This window comes from Triplophysa dalaica, chromosome 11 (genome assembly GCF_015846415.1).
Source record: "Triplophysa dalaica isolate WHDGS20190420 chromosome 11, ASM1584641v1, whole genome shotgun sequence".
Taxonomy (NCBI): domain Eukaryota; kingdom Metazoa; phylum Chordata; class Actinopteri; order Cypriniformes; family Nemacheilidae; genus Triplophysa; species Triplophysa dalaica.
The window spans coordinates 23,379,984-23,395,375 of record NC_079552.1 but is presented as its reverse complement, the minus strand read 5'-3'; the positions used below and the strand labels follow the sequence as shown (position 1 = coordinate 23,395,375).

At 39.8% G+C, this 15,392-nt stretch overlaps 1 protein-coding gene across 1 annotated transcript in view; it reads right to left on the bottom strand.

Moving 5' to 3' along the window:
• vit (vitrin) overlaps positions 1 to 15,392 on the bottom strand; it is a 54,334-nt gene that overhangs the window by 12,426 nt on the left and 26,516 nt on the right. Inside the window, exons 13-17 of the mRNA XM_056761171.1 lie at positions 13,278 to 13,346; positions 13,069 to 13,134; positions 10,675 to 10,737; positions 10,111 to 10,161; positions 2,890 to 2,937 (exon numbers count right to left, since the gene is read on the bottom strand). Coding sequence (XP_056617149.1) covers positions 2,890 to 2,937; positions 10,111 to 10,161; positions 10,675 to 10,737; positions 13,069 to 13,134; positions 13,278 to 13,346 — 297 coding nt within the window. The remainder of the gene's footprint in view (positions 1 to 2,889; positions 2,938 to 10,110; positions 10,162 to 10,674; positions 10,738 to 13,068; positions 13,135 to 13,277; positions 13,347 to 15,392) is intronic.

The following is a 15,392-nucleotide window of genomic DNA, read 5'->3' as shown; positions in this document are numbered from 1 at the left end:
CGTTCGGCAATGCCCCCGCAGTGTTTCAAAACCTCATCGATGACGTCCTCAGAGACATGCTCAACCTGTTTGTGTTCGTCTTTCTAGACGATATTCTAATTTTCTTGAGTTCTCTGCAAGAGCATGTGGTCCACGTCAACAAGGTTCTCAGACGCCTGCTGGAAAACCACCTTTACGTCAAACCCGAGAAGTGTGAATTTAATGTAACCAAGATTAAATTTTGGGGATTCATTGTCCAATCTGGTCACATAAAGGGCTGGTTATACTCGACGCAGTCGCTAGTTTGCCTGGGTGCGCGCGCCAAATATGACGTCATCGTGGTGTTCGCGGAGTTTGCTTTGGGTGAGCGCGAGCTCATTTCGCGTGGCAGCGTGCACAACATTTTTTGTGACTTTTTTTGTGAAGCTTTGAAGAGATTTTGGCTGAACATGTACGCCTGTACAGACATCTTTAATCATCAGTGTGTCTGTTTTATGTTGTATTCAGAATAAAACAATATTTATAAACATTGCTCTTTTGAACTGTTCTTATATCTTCTCATTTTATATAAAATTAAGACATCCAATGGATTAATCTATGGCAATGTACATTTAGCAGTCCCTAACCAACAATATGTAGAAATGTGTCTGCATTATGCACAGATATGAAAGAGTGAACAAAAAGTTTGATATAAAAATGTATTAAATCAACAAACAATAGTTCGAAATGCATTTCCCCGTCCAGCACATAGATCTGCTTAACAAGAGCGATGTATTCTACATCTTCCCGTTTGTGGCATGCAGTGGGTGAACATTCCATCTCCGTTTTAGCCCTTTTTTTGATAGTGGCAACAACACAAAATCTCCTACGTTTCCTTGTCGACCAGCTGCTCGCAAGACGCCATTCTGAATGATCTGATGTAATTCGGGTAAAATTCCTACTTTTCTTCTACTTCCTGCGGATTTACAGAACGATTTCGTTTGTGCGCCCCCTGTCGTTTCAAAGAATATCTCAACGGCGAACGCGTCGAGTATAAACGTCTCGTCCTTTTGGGGAGTTGCGCGCGCGCGCACAGCGGAGGCTCGTGAAGCGGAGCCAGGCTCGTGTATAAACAGGCCTAAAGGATGGACCCTTTAAAGGTTCAAGCTGTTGTGGATTTGCCTAAAAGAGGTGCAACGTTTTCTTGGCTTCGCCAATTTTTACCGCAAGTTCATACTGAACTTCAGCACTGTGGCTGCTCCTCTAACGGCTCTCACTAAGGGGAACCTAGGCAGCTTTATCTGGGGCTCTTCGGCTGAGTCGGCATTCAACCACCTCAAGAGACTGTTTACATCTGCTTCGGTTCTGATCATCCCGAGCCTCGATAAAAACCCTTCATTGTGGAGGTCAATGCCTCGGACCTGGGGGTCGGAGCAGTGCTATCTCAGAGGGGAGAGGACGGCAAGCTGCAAAAGAAAAAAGCCTGTTCTCCCATAGCGTTGGAAACGCAGCATCGAGTGTAGCTTTTGATAGGGAACTGAAGTGACGTGAGCTCAGCTAATGTGGCTTCAATACACAAGTGATATAAACAAAGGCGCATGTTCACTTTCCATCTTTGCTGATGATTGAGAAATGTTAGGGGGTCTGGTCTTTTTTATGTTATTTGACTTACACTAATAAGAATTTGAAGTATTATTATTACAGTGTTTTACTGATAAAACAGGCACATTTTAATGAATTTATTATCATTATCATTTATAAAAATGAATAAATTCAGAAGAGGGTTAGAACAGAAATATATATTTTTAACATGCCAAAACTACAGCCCCCTTGACATTAGGAGCTCCCTGTAAGTGATTACAGCCCACAGTGTTTTAAAGAATACTGCCTACTCTCATGATTTGACATAGTAGACAAGGCAGGAGAACCCAATTGCAGGCAGACAAGGCGATGGTACGGAGTTAAACAGATATATATTAATATAACAACACTACAAAAAGGACAAAACAAAACCCACGAGGGGGAAAACAAGAAAGGATAACTACAAAAGAAATCTAAAACACGGACTGACTAAACTAAGAAAGCAAACACTTAATACAAACACTAGACTACACTTACTAGACACAGGGAAACTGGAACTCTGTAGACATCGCAAAATACAAACAGAAACAGCTATACAAGAACAGTCAATAATATCCAAGGAACATACACAATGAACGCGCATAGGACAATGGACACGAAGATGTTTTAAAGGGGAGATAGACAAAGGATAATAGGCAGGGACCAGGTGACGGGGATTAAACACTGAGGGAAAGCTAACGAGGAAACAAGGGGCGGGAACAAAGACACAGACCGGAGAGAGAGTATAGAAGGCCCCTAGGGAAACTATCTCTCCCTCCACACAATTTAAGGCTATGCCATGACTCCGCTCCAAGAACAAGAATAAACATAAAATGATAGTGGAAACATGGCAGCCTACAATCTCACAATACAATTTGTCATGATACAGTGGACATGTTTGTTTCCAACAGTGATCATGTCCTACACTGTTTCCTATAACAGCTCTGTATTCTGAAAAATAGAGATGAAACCTTAAAGTTTAGACAACTTCAATTTCTAATCCCAGTCTTAATAATACTGTAGGTGCAATTTAAATATTTTTTAACTTTTAAACATTAGAGCTGAATTGATGTTGTGAGCAAAGCCCTATTTAATCCTTATTCCTTTTGCCCATTTTATACTTTAAGCACCTGCCCCCTAAAAGGTCTGTGCACGCCCTGCCTTCCAAGAGAAATGCTTTACTCGTGTGATATATGTGGAACAGTAGTAAAAATAGCAAATACATGAAAAAGTTGTTAACCTGTCTCTGGATGTTGCTGATCATAACACTGAACAAAAATGCTTTGATCTGTGGGACTTGGAGATTCTCACCTGAGTCCAACGGGTTTGAATCAGGCTCCCATGATTCAGTTGGTGCCTCTGTGACAACAACAATATTTATTACACAATTGTAACAAACACCACAGAAGCTTTGAATCCAGCTATTCAAATGGCATTCAATGGGGTGTGCAAGTCTTCCATGTATGGGAATTATGTTGTGAGTTCAAAATAAATGAAAAATAAGTGATGTTGTCATATTTTGTCTTCTTCTGTGAATTTGCAAAAAAATTATTCTGACCCTAAACCATTTTCCAGCATGTCAAACATCAAGACTAGTGCTGTCAATCCACCCAAAAATTATTACTATTAATCGCCGTTTGTTTTTGGAAATGAATTACGATGAATTGTGCTTCATTTTACATGACATTAATGTTTTTAAATATACTTTTAGATTCTAATAATTTCACTTAAAAAAAACTTTATTGGGGCTGTGTCCAAAATAGCCCCCTATACCCTATATTTGATAAGTAATAAAAAAACGAGAGAGTGCTCCATAAGCGCTGCGGGCACCATCTTCTGCAGAGATGTGGAAAGTTATATATGGATACCCGTGAGTGTACATCTGTTTTACACTCATTATTATGATGCATCATGGGATTGAATGAGTGCACTCAATAATGTCCACTATGAATTCAGACACCACTAAAAATGGATGTCACCTCACATTGTGCACAGTGCACTATATTAAGGTATAGGGGGCTGTGATACAATAGTGATACAACACATACTAGACTGAGTCCTATTTAAGTTGCCTTCTTCTACATTTACATTTACATTTATGCATTTGGCAGATGCTTCTATGCAAAGCGACTTACATTTCATAATCATATACATTTTTACATAGGTATGTGCAATCCCCTTGGATTCGAACCCACAACCTTGCGATGTTAACGCAATGCTCTCAACACTGAGCTACAGGAACGCATAAACATTTAGTCATTTAGCGTTTTGGGAGCAATAAGGGATAATAAGAAGATATGTAATACATGAGCAATAATACAGTATGTGCCAATACAAAGTTACTGGTTTCAACAAAAGCTAGACCAATACCTGTTGAGAGAAAGGGGAAGTGTCTTTTTTTTATTTTTCTGTCAAGTATTCACAGAAGAGATGGGTTTTAAGTAGTTTTTGAATATTGTGAGAGATGTGGTTGACTTGACTGAGTTAGGAAGAATGTTCCACCATCAAGGAGTTGTGAATGAGAATGAGAGGAAAGCCATTTACTGCCCTTATGAGAAGGTTATACAAGACGCCGCTGGTTTGCTGAAGGCAGGGATCTTGATGGGGTGTAGTAGTGTAGGAGGGTGTGAAAGTAAGCCGGTGCAGATCCAGTGATAGTCCTGTAGGCAAGCAATAGTGAATTGAATCTGATACAGGCTTCGACCGGTAGCCAGTGGAGAGAGTTGAAAATGAATGTCACATGAGCCCTTTAAGGCTGTTGGAAGACGAGGCCAGCTGGAATGGTTTGATAGCCTTTGTAAGGTAGCTGGAAAAGTGCTAAGAACTAAGGTTGTTTTTGATGCTAGGACACAAAACAATAAACTCCCATTTGTTGCTAGATCCAGAGGAATGATATCCTTTCCTCCCATCAAGGGTTGATGTTCATGAACTGAAACCCTCTTCTTATCACACCTCTCTCCTCCCCTTCATCTCTTCAGGCCTTGATCATTTGAAAAGAGCTTACACATTCCATATTGTGTTTATAATGTTTTGTCATGTTATGAAGATTTGAACCTCATGTTTGGTATTGTTTTAAAGCTCTTGGTGCGATGGGTAAAAGGGTTCTAGTTCCTTTAAACCTAACTGTAGTGGAGTAGGCGGGGCAAGACCCTGGTTCGAGACTGGTGAGTAATTGTGAATTAGCACCAGCTGTGCGCACACCGGGCTCGAATCACGTAGGAGTTTGGGAGCATATAAGAGAACGAGCGACCGGACCGTCGAAGAGAGAGGACCGGGCCCGGACATATGTTAAGTTTATATTTATGTTTGTGTTGCCGGCAGTCGTCGGTGAGGGGCTGCTGGCTGTTTATTTATGTTGTTTTTATTTAATTAAAATCTGTTTAAATGTTTGCCGGTTCCCGCCTCCTTCCTTCCATATCTTGAATCTTGTTACACTAACAAAGAGTGTATTAGAGCTTTTTTAAATTTAGGACACTACCTGCACTCCTGAAAGAGGATTGGCTTTATCGGTGAATCCTGTTCATTGATAAATTGGCATCCCATGTGATGATCTCGTCACCCACAAGTTAAACTAAATTTCACAATGACAATTGAATTCATGATTCTTTGTTAAATTTGGATATATAAGTTGCATTTGCAAAAGACTCAGGGAAGTCCCACATTGCAATTGTGTGTCTCGATTTGGAAGCATCTGTAACCAGAACTTCCCTCACTGCAACTGTATGTCTCAATTTTGCCAGGTATGATAAACTTTGTGGTTTTATTTTTATACTATGTTGATAATCTTTGCATATTAGGTGAGAATTGTCTTTGTATGCACATTCTATTATTTTAATTCATGTTGTACCTCCCTGGCATAATAAATTGTTATTATTGATTTATTAAAGAAATCTTCAGAGTGTTATTACGTGTAGTTTGAAATGAGGATATTTTGTTACCGCAAAATCGTTGTATCAGGATAGGATGGACTATTTTATACTAGAATTTTAATTATAAATGGGGCATTACTAATGCTCACATGTTACAGATTTCCACCTATCATCTGGCTTAGCAAGTTGCATGATCGTGACTAAAATAACAATTGTTATGTTTCTGAGCAAGCATGTAGCGGCCAGACTTAATGATATTAGTTTACCCGGCAACCTCTGACTAAAGATCAGAACTGACAGTTTTGTGTCCGTGAGAGCCATGAACCCGGCCGGCATGAGACTCTGTGCGACTGCAGGTCCCAATCGAAAGAATAACCATGAATAATAAAGTATGAAGATTTACAGATAAATTAACTATGATCAATAGATACATTTGAAGTGACAAATAAGTTATTTTATATTATAAAAAAATTTGAGTCAGATCGAGTCTTTAATTGAGTCTTAACCACAGAGTCATGTCAATTGAACTGAACTGTAAGAGTTCTTAAATAACTTTATGTAGAAATCGCTGAGGAGAAGCAGAACACGAGATCCCTTCAACCACACCATTGGATTCTGTCGTTGGGCCAGTGGGCAGTATTTTACAACTTTGCAGGAAGACCATCAAGGAGGTTATTACTGTAGTCCAACCTTGAGATCACCAGGGCCTGGACAAGGAGTTGTGCGGCATGCTCAGTGAGGTAGGGTCTTACCTTTCCAATGTTGAATAAGGCATATCGGCATGACTGCGTTGTCTTTGCAATGTGATCATTGAAGGACAGCTGTTCATCAAATATGACTCCGAGGTTCCTGGCTGTTTTAAAAGGAGTGACTGTGGTATTGCCGAGATGGATGGTGAGATCCTGTTGCACCATGGGGTCATTGGGTGTGCCGGAAACACAAGTAGTTCTGTCTTGGCAGGGTTCAGCTGGAGGTGATGCCCTTTTATCCAAGCTGAGATGTCCTCGACACATGCAAAAAGGGGTCCAAGCACGGACCCCGAAGAGATACCCCAGTGATCATGTGGTAAGCAGTGGACAGCTAGCCCCTTCCTGAAACCCCAAAAGATCTGCCGGAGAGGTAGGATTTGATCCAGCGGAGAGGAGTGCCTGAGATTCGTAGCGATGAAAGGGTTGCTTGTAGTATCTGGTGATTGACAGTGTCAAACGCTGCAAATAGGTCTAGCAGAATCAGGACCGAGGATTTAGATTCTGCCTTGGCTAGCAGAAGTGCCTCTGTGACGGATAGCAATTCAGTCTCAGTGGAGTGGTTTCTTTTGAAGCCAGACTACTCGTCATCCAGTAGTATGTTCTGGGATATGTAGGAAGACACCTGTTTGAAAGCTGCCCTTTCCAGTGTTTTTGCAATGAATCGGAGGAGAGAGACAGGTCTGTAACTGACGGGAGTAGAAGGGTCCAATGCAGGTTTCTTCCAGATGTTCTACAGCGTTTTAATCATGCCATGCTAAAAAAAAAAACTCCATTCCCAACTTCTCTTCATCTGACTGTGTCTATCTGCTAATTTAGGTCATTTTTAATTTAATTCTGTTTGCATCCTGATTTTATATTTCATTCTGACGGGTACGGATCCTTTTTGTAGATAATACCCTTTTAGTATATTCATTTTGCATATCGCTATCAGTGAAGCGATCTATATCCCTGTGATCAAAATTATATTTCTGCTAAAAAAACTGCTCTGGATTCCCAGGTGGGGTATATTTTTATAGGCGCAGTCCTGCTCTGTTTGTGCAAGGCTGCATGGACATGGCTGCATGGCTTCATTCCGCCAACCTTAAATATTGCTATTGTCATGATCGTGATGTGAAACAAGGACAGAGGACCCCAGCGCAGACAGGGGCTAGAGGGTGAAAAAGGATTTTAATAATAAAATAAAACAATAACCCACAGGGGGGTAAAATAACAAAGATATAAACATGACACTTAAACACGAACACAGACTAACTACACTAGACAAGGCTTAAGATAAACATTGAATTTAGGCACAAATAACTGGACTAGACCACAATGGGGCATTATAAAGGGATCAAATCAAAAGGGGAACAGGTGCAGGGCATGAAATCATTAACAAGCAATAATGAGGAAAACGAGGGGGCGGGGACAAAGAAGAGACCGGAGAGTATGGAAGGCCATCAGTGTCAAATTGCCTCTCTCCTCACAAAACACTAGGCTCATGCCACTTGGTCAAGAGAAACATGACATGATGGGGCAGAATCTTGACTGCTATAGTTTAAATCTTGGGCGTAAGTGATCATGACAGAAATGCAGTTCATGTGTTCACATCCTCATGTAGTAAGACGCAGACGCTGAAAGCTCCACGAGCATCACACGTGCAGTATATGTAAACGCATACGTGCAAAAACTCTTTCACTCATAGACACAGAAAACAATGGTATCATTGCTGCACAGAAGAGCAAATTTAGTAGGAGGGTGATTCCTCTTCGGTGTATGAAGGAGAGATATTGAAGTTAACCCTAACCCTTGACGAATGTGAAAATAGCGAGGATTTGTATTTGTACAGTAGATCTAAAAATCTACACACCCCCGTTAACATAGCACGTTTTTGCCATGTAAAAAATGTAACCAAGAGGAAACACGTTGGAACATGCACCAACGTAATTGTGAAATTGCAATCTATATGTGAAAGTAAATAACAACTAGAATCATTAAGGGCTGACAAGGAAGTTACAAATGTACAATAACCAAGTTGCATAAGTGTGCACACCCTTTTATAATGGGGATTGTGGCAGTGTTTGAACTCAACCAATCACATTCAGACATAGGATAAATATGAGTTAGCATATACGAGTTAGCACACCTGCCATCAATTCACGTCACTGATAAACCCTCAAGAAGGTATGACAATTCCCAAAGGATTTTTTCTGACATCAAATGGGTAATATCCCAATGAAAACGCAGAGAGCTTACTCAGCAGATTCAAGACATTATTTTTGAAAAATATAAATGTGGAGAGGGTTACAAAGAATTCCAGGACAATGAATATACCATGGAACAATGAAAAGAGAGTAATCAACAAAGTGAGGAATATAGGAAACAACAGTGATATTAATAAGACCAGGACATCCCATTAAAATGGATGAGCAGACCAGGAAAAAAATGGTATGGGCGACTGCCAAGAGGACTGAAGAAACATTAAAAGAATTGCAACAATTTCTGGCAATTACTGGTTGCTCCTTACATGTTACAAGAATCTCCCAAGTTCTTCATATGTCTTGGTCTTTTATAACCAAAACAAACATCCAATCCTGGCTAAAATGTGCAAAAAATACACAAAATCTCCCAAAACCATGTGGAAGAGTGTTATGTTTGGTGCATAAAAACGCAGCACATAACTAAAATGACACCATCCCTGCAGAAAAGCATGAAGGTGGCAGCATCGGCCTTAAATCAGAATGGCAAAGTATCGCAAGTCAAGATGTGCAAAACTGATTGACTCTTATCCACAAAGACTGCTGTGACAAGTTTAGAAGTGTATTTGTTTAGGGGGTCTGTACACTTATGCAACCTGGTTATTTTAAATTTTTTACTTTTCAATTTTACCCCTTAAATGACTCTTTATGTTGTTGACTTAAATATATAGGTTGAAATTTCACACTTAAGTGTGCCACACAGGTTCTGAGATGATTCATCTGGATTTTATTTTTTACACGACGACAATCGCAATGCAAGGGTGTGTAGACTTTTTAGATCAGCTGTATACGTATTGACAAGGATATGTATGATTAGAAGATGTGTTTAGGTTTGCATGTACAGGTCTATATGTGTATGAGTATATACAGTATGTGTATATCTAGGTATGAATGGTATGTGCATTTGGGTAGATGTTTTTAGCTACACGTAAGAATGGACATACTTATCATTTTTAGCGATATTTTTGTAATTATTTATCTTAAAAACACATTGATGATTATTAATTGACGTATTGTGTATTGTCATGTGTGATTTTGTTGCTGCTGTAACATCCTAATTCTCGCGGGATGAATAAAGGAAGTCTAAGTATAACATGCAAATAAGATATTTACCTACATCGGAATAATGTTCTTCATAGCCAATGTGAATTTTGTTAGTTATTCAGCGATACTTTCTAGTTAAGCAAATAATACATTTGTCAGATTCCGTGTCATTCTGCCTGATACAGCAAATTCTGTTTTTATGCCCAGATATTGAGTTACACCAGTTCTTGGGTATCTACTTATTCATTGCATAGTCATGACTGTTTTATGTATATTTAACATACGCAACACCAGACAGCGTAGGACAGTTTCATATTTTTTTCTCACTACGTGAACATGAAATTTCCATTAACTGTATGATGTGAGAACTCTCTTCTCGCATTAGGTAGGTCTTGCTTGTGTAATATCCTCTTGGCACAAATGATTACTATATATACTATAAACACTATATAGCCTACTATAAATTTCATCACCCGCTGTTTGTTTGTGAATAGTTCGCTAAATGAATAGTTTGTTTGGTGTGATATGATTCCAGATTTTGGGTGAGCAGATTTCAGATATACAGTCACATTGTGTGTCCAGTGAGACATTTGGATATGCACAGACAGTGTGTGTGTGTGTGGTTTTCAATACCTCTGGTGTGGCTTGTCTCCAACAGAAGCTTGTGCTCGTCTGATTCAGGGGCTGAGAACAGAAATCAGGAAATCAGAATGAGAAAGACTCTGTCAGAGATACACAAAAAGCTGTACTTATAGTAAGCTCAAGTCCAGGAATCCACCTGCAGCTTTACCAATCTGAACAGAGAAAGACTAAAATATCCAAAAGAGATGTTCCAATAACATATTCTGCATCAGGAAACATGGTCATGGGATGGACTATATGGATGGCCCCCAAACACAAATCTCATATTCTAGAGAATTCTGTTTGGACATGGCTCCTTTCTATTCCAACATGACAATGTCCCTGTGCACAAAGCACGCTTCAAAAAGAAATGATTGATTCACTCGGTGTGAAAGAACCCAGCTGAACACCATTGAGTCAAGGACTCTGCACCCAAACCCATCAATGACTTGAACTCAGGGCTACAGTGATTTCACAACAGAAAAGACCCTTCCAAAAGAGTGATGAAAACAAACTTCTATGAAATGCTACTGTATAGTGAAGTATATTTCAAATAAAACAAAAGATTGTACTTACAGTACTGTCCAAAGTTATGCAACCAGTGCTTGTGCTCTGTGTTGTCAGTTCCTGGATCACGCGCTGCAGGGAAAAGCAGTTAGAACAGCCCAGTGCATTATGGGAAGCATGTGGGCCCATAATTGTTATGTGTGCATGTGTAGGAATTAAGCCAACCTATCGCAAGCTGTGAAGAAAAGTTCAACGAGTTCAAAAAGGAGAACGATAAATTTAGAGCAGAAACCGTGCTACTGTACTGTACTGTACACATAAAGTCAATGTTCCCTGCCGAAAAAACTATCGAAACAGAATAGAAACCATCACAGATATTCCAATGGTTTCCATTAAAAGTCCAGTGTGTGATATGTTGGAGGATCTATTGACAGAAATGCAATATATTATACATAACTATTAGGGATGAGAGAGTACAGCATTATCTGCATCTGTATCTGTTAACCATATGAATTATCTGTATCTGTATCTGTACTCTGACTGGGCGGGGCCTAACCCAGAAGTGGGCGGGATTTAACACAGAAATTGGGTCGGGTTGTCTTGAGATGGGCGGGGCTTTAACCAGTATGTTATTTTAAGCATGCAATTGATATGGGTTGATCAGAAATTGTTATTTTTATTGCTGATTAGAATTTTTTTTATTACAAAAAAACTTGAAAGGGCAGTTTTCAACCAGAAGTCTTCCTACATATCCCAGAACAAACTACTGGATGACAAGCACTCTGGCTTCAAAACAAACCACTCCACAGAGACTGCACTGCTATCAGTCACAGAAGCACTGCGGCTAGCCAAGGGGATTCTAAATCCTCGGTCCTGATTCTGCTAGACCTATCTGCAGCGTTTGACACTGTCAATCAGCAGAAACTGCTAGCAACCCTGTCATCTCTAGGAATCTCAGACACTCCTCTCTACTGGTTCAAATCCTACATCTCTGGCAGATCCTTCAGGGTTTCATAGAGGGGCTCACTATCCACTGCTCACCACATGATCACTGGGGTCCCTCAGGGATTGGTGCTTTTTTCTATCTACACTACATCCTTGGGATCCATCATACGGGCACATGGCTTCTCACATCATTGTTACGCTGACGACACCCAGATCAACATCTCGTTCCACCCAGACGAAACCATTGTAGCTGCTCGCATTATAGCCTGCCTAGAGGACATCTCAGCTTGGATGAAAGAGCATCACCTCCAGCTGAACAGTGCCAAGAACAGAACTACTTGTGTTTCCGGCACACCCCACAGTGCAACACAATCTCACCATCCAACTTGGCAATACCACAATCCACAATGCCACAATATCCCAACTCCTTCCAAAACAGAAGGAACCTCGGAGTGATATTCGATGAATAGCTGTCCTTCAATAATCACATTGCAAAGACAACGGGGTCAAGCCAATATGGCTGATTCAACATTAGAAAGATTAGACCCTACCTCACTGAGCATGCGGCACAACTCCTTGTCCAGGCCCTGGTACACTCAGGTTGGACTACTGCAATGCTCTCCTTGCTGGTCTTCCTGCAAAGGCTATCAAACCACTCAGCCCAAAAGGGCTCCTGTGACAACCCTTTTCTTCTGTCCACTGGCTACCGGTTGAAGCACTTATCAGATTCAAGTCACTAATCCTTGCCTACAGGACTGTCACTGGATCTGCACCGGCTTACTTTCACACCCTCCTACACTGCTACACCCCATCAAGATCCCTGCGTTCAGCAAACCAGTAGTGTCTTGTATTGCCTTCTCATAAGTGCAGTAAATGACTTTCCCGCTCGTTTTCATTCACAACTCCTTCCTGGTAGAATATTCTTCCTAACTCAGTCCGGTCAATCCCATCTCTCACATAATCACATTACTTCTTTGAATACTTCACAGACAAATGAGACAAAAAACAATAACCCTCTCCCTTTCTCTCAACAGGTATTGTTTCTAGCTTTTGCTGAAACTCGTAACTTTGTATGAACACCTATAGTAATATTGCTCCTGTATGACATATCGCTCATATCTCCCTGAACTCTCTGTAAATTGCTTTGGATAAAAGCGTCTGCTAAATGACTAAATGTAAATGTAGTGTATTGATCGTGTACTTTCCTAAGAAAGTACTGTGGAGTATAAAGTAACTACATGGTTTAAGTTTAGATTTAGGGTTAAGTAAAGGGTTAGCACCTAGTTATTACCCTGTTCTTATTTACTGTAATAAGTACACAGTAAGCAGATTGGAAACAGGACTATAACATAAATTGCTACCAGATTTTCTATTATGTTTTGGGCAGGGTGCTATTGTTTTTTTCAGCAGGGTGCTTATGACTTTCATAGGATGTTATCATATCAAAACAGACATGCACAATTAATATTATGTATGCTTTATGGGTTTCTCCTCTAGTCCAGTACATGAAACTCTTACCCGTAGATTCACCACTGCTCCCTCTGCCCCATTTGTAGCCAGCGCTTGACAGAGAGTGACTACTATCTGAACAGAGAGAGTAATTGTTTGGTTTCAAGTGAGTGTCATGCTTTCAACATTCATTAACATGCATCATGGGCAGTTATTTGGAGCATGTTAAGCACTTCTATGTTTATGAAGAATCATGTTGTTGATCACGACAACGTTACCTGTTGGTCTCCTGCTGCCAGAGAACCAGTCTGTGTTTGCAGGGTGTGCCAAATCTCTTCTTGCAAATGCTGGATAGAGAAAGCAAAGACATACTTACAACGGATGACAGAGAGATAACCATTAGGTGACTTTCAGAAGGGTCATCCATGTTCATGAAAACACACTCGGACAAAGACGGTGATCTACAGTCGTAAACGCCATTGACACTCACCTGCATTGCTTGGATTGGCTCTTGGGTTTAAGACATACTTTAAGATTTACTGAAGGCTAGATGGTGTTCAAATTTCGAATAAAATAGATTATTCATACCAAAAATATAAAATTACTTTGGTACTATTTCACAAAAAGGTGATATTTTCTCTTAGCACTAAAAACAGAAACCTTACTAGTGGCTGGCACATTAATGTAAATCACCAAGATCTGAAAAGGTCATCTTTAATTGAACTTTAATTCAATCATTTTGTCAAATGACACTTTGCCAAAGTCTCCCTGCAGTCGAGAATATTGTCACTTAAACTTAGGGCTGTTCTGTCATGATTCCGCCATCATGTCTTGTCTATGCTTGGTCTTGGGGTGGAGCCATGGCAAGCCTTAGATTTTGTGTGGAGGGAGATAGTGATCCTATCGGCTTGCTATACTCTCTCTCCGGTCCTCTTCTTCAATTCCCGCCATCCCGTTTCCTCGTTACCTTTCCTTGAGTGTTTCATCCCCTACACCTGGTCCCCTGTTAATTATCCTTTGTCTGTCTGCCAAAAAAACATCCTCATGTTCATTGTGAACCTTTGCATCTTGTATAGACCTGGTGCCTTGTATCCTGTATACACCTCGTGCCTAGTATCCTGTATGTACCTCATGCCTTGTATCCTGTGTATATAAGTGATAACCCTTTCACCAACCGCTGCCTGCATTTGGGTTCTTCATCCCGATCCCTGACATGTTCATTCAACATGTTCATTCTAAATGATGTTTTATGGAAAAACACAGACCTACATAAGTCATCTTACATTTCACACAGCTGATTGGTGACAAATATGATGATGGCTACAACTCACTGTGTAATACAGCCTATGGAATTAGGTTAGAAAGAACCTAAAATTGAAAGATTTCAGTGCAAAATATATTTAATATATATGTCTCATATTTATTTAAGAAACCAGTCACACAAGGGCAATATTACATCTATACCAATGCTTTCCAGAAAACTATATGTGGACTTATGTTGATTTTTGTATAAATTAGAAATTTCTCAACTTTGCAACAAAAATACTATCTCAGAGTTGAGTATCTCTGAGCAACACACACCATAACAATCACCTTCAAAGACCCAGTGAAATTAAACTTCAATTTTTTTTTTCATGACAAGTTGCAGCTTTTATTGTTTATAGTTTATCAATGTGGGTCATTCTCTTTCGTGTGCCCTAATAATCTTTAATTAAAATCTAAAACCCAGAAATGACTATCCATCTCAAATGACATAAACTAGACGACCTGGGCGGAGCATCCGTTAACTCCTCCTCTTCGGCTGTCAGTCTGCTGCCAGTTCTATTTCAAAATGCAATGGCTGTTTTTAAACAATCAAATCAATTCTCAGTGAAAAAAAAGCCACGCCCACTACGTTTCTTATTGGAAATTCCTTTTCACTAGGACATGTGTCAGAATACGGAAGCAAATGTGACCGCAACTTCCGGATCACAGGGACTCATGATATCATGAAATATGGAGATACAAGGTTTCAGAAGGACAGCAGCAAAAAACATATATATGTGTGCGTGTGTGTGTGTTTAGAGTCAGAGTAATCTGGCCAGTTTTGTTCTGGAAAAAGAGTTTGAAGGGATCCTGAGACTTTTATGCCTATTAATATAAACGCTGCAATTTTTAATTTCAGGGGGACTTTAAATCATTATTATTGTCACCCTATTACTTGTTTATCACTGGATTTAGCAGATATGCAACAAATAAAAACTGCTTGTCAACTTTGAAAACACAGAAGTTAATCATTTAAAATGTTGTGTTTTTTTCATTTCCTGAGAAACGGTGAATTTTGACATACAAGGTTTCAGAAGGACAGCACTCATATAGATAAGATGTCAATTTAATTAGGTGATGATTTGCAG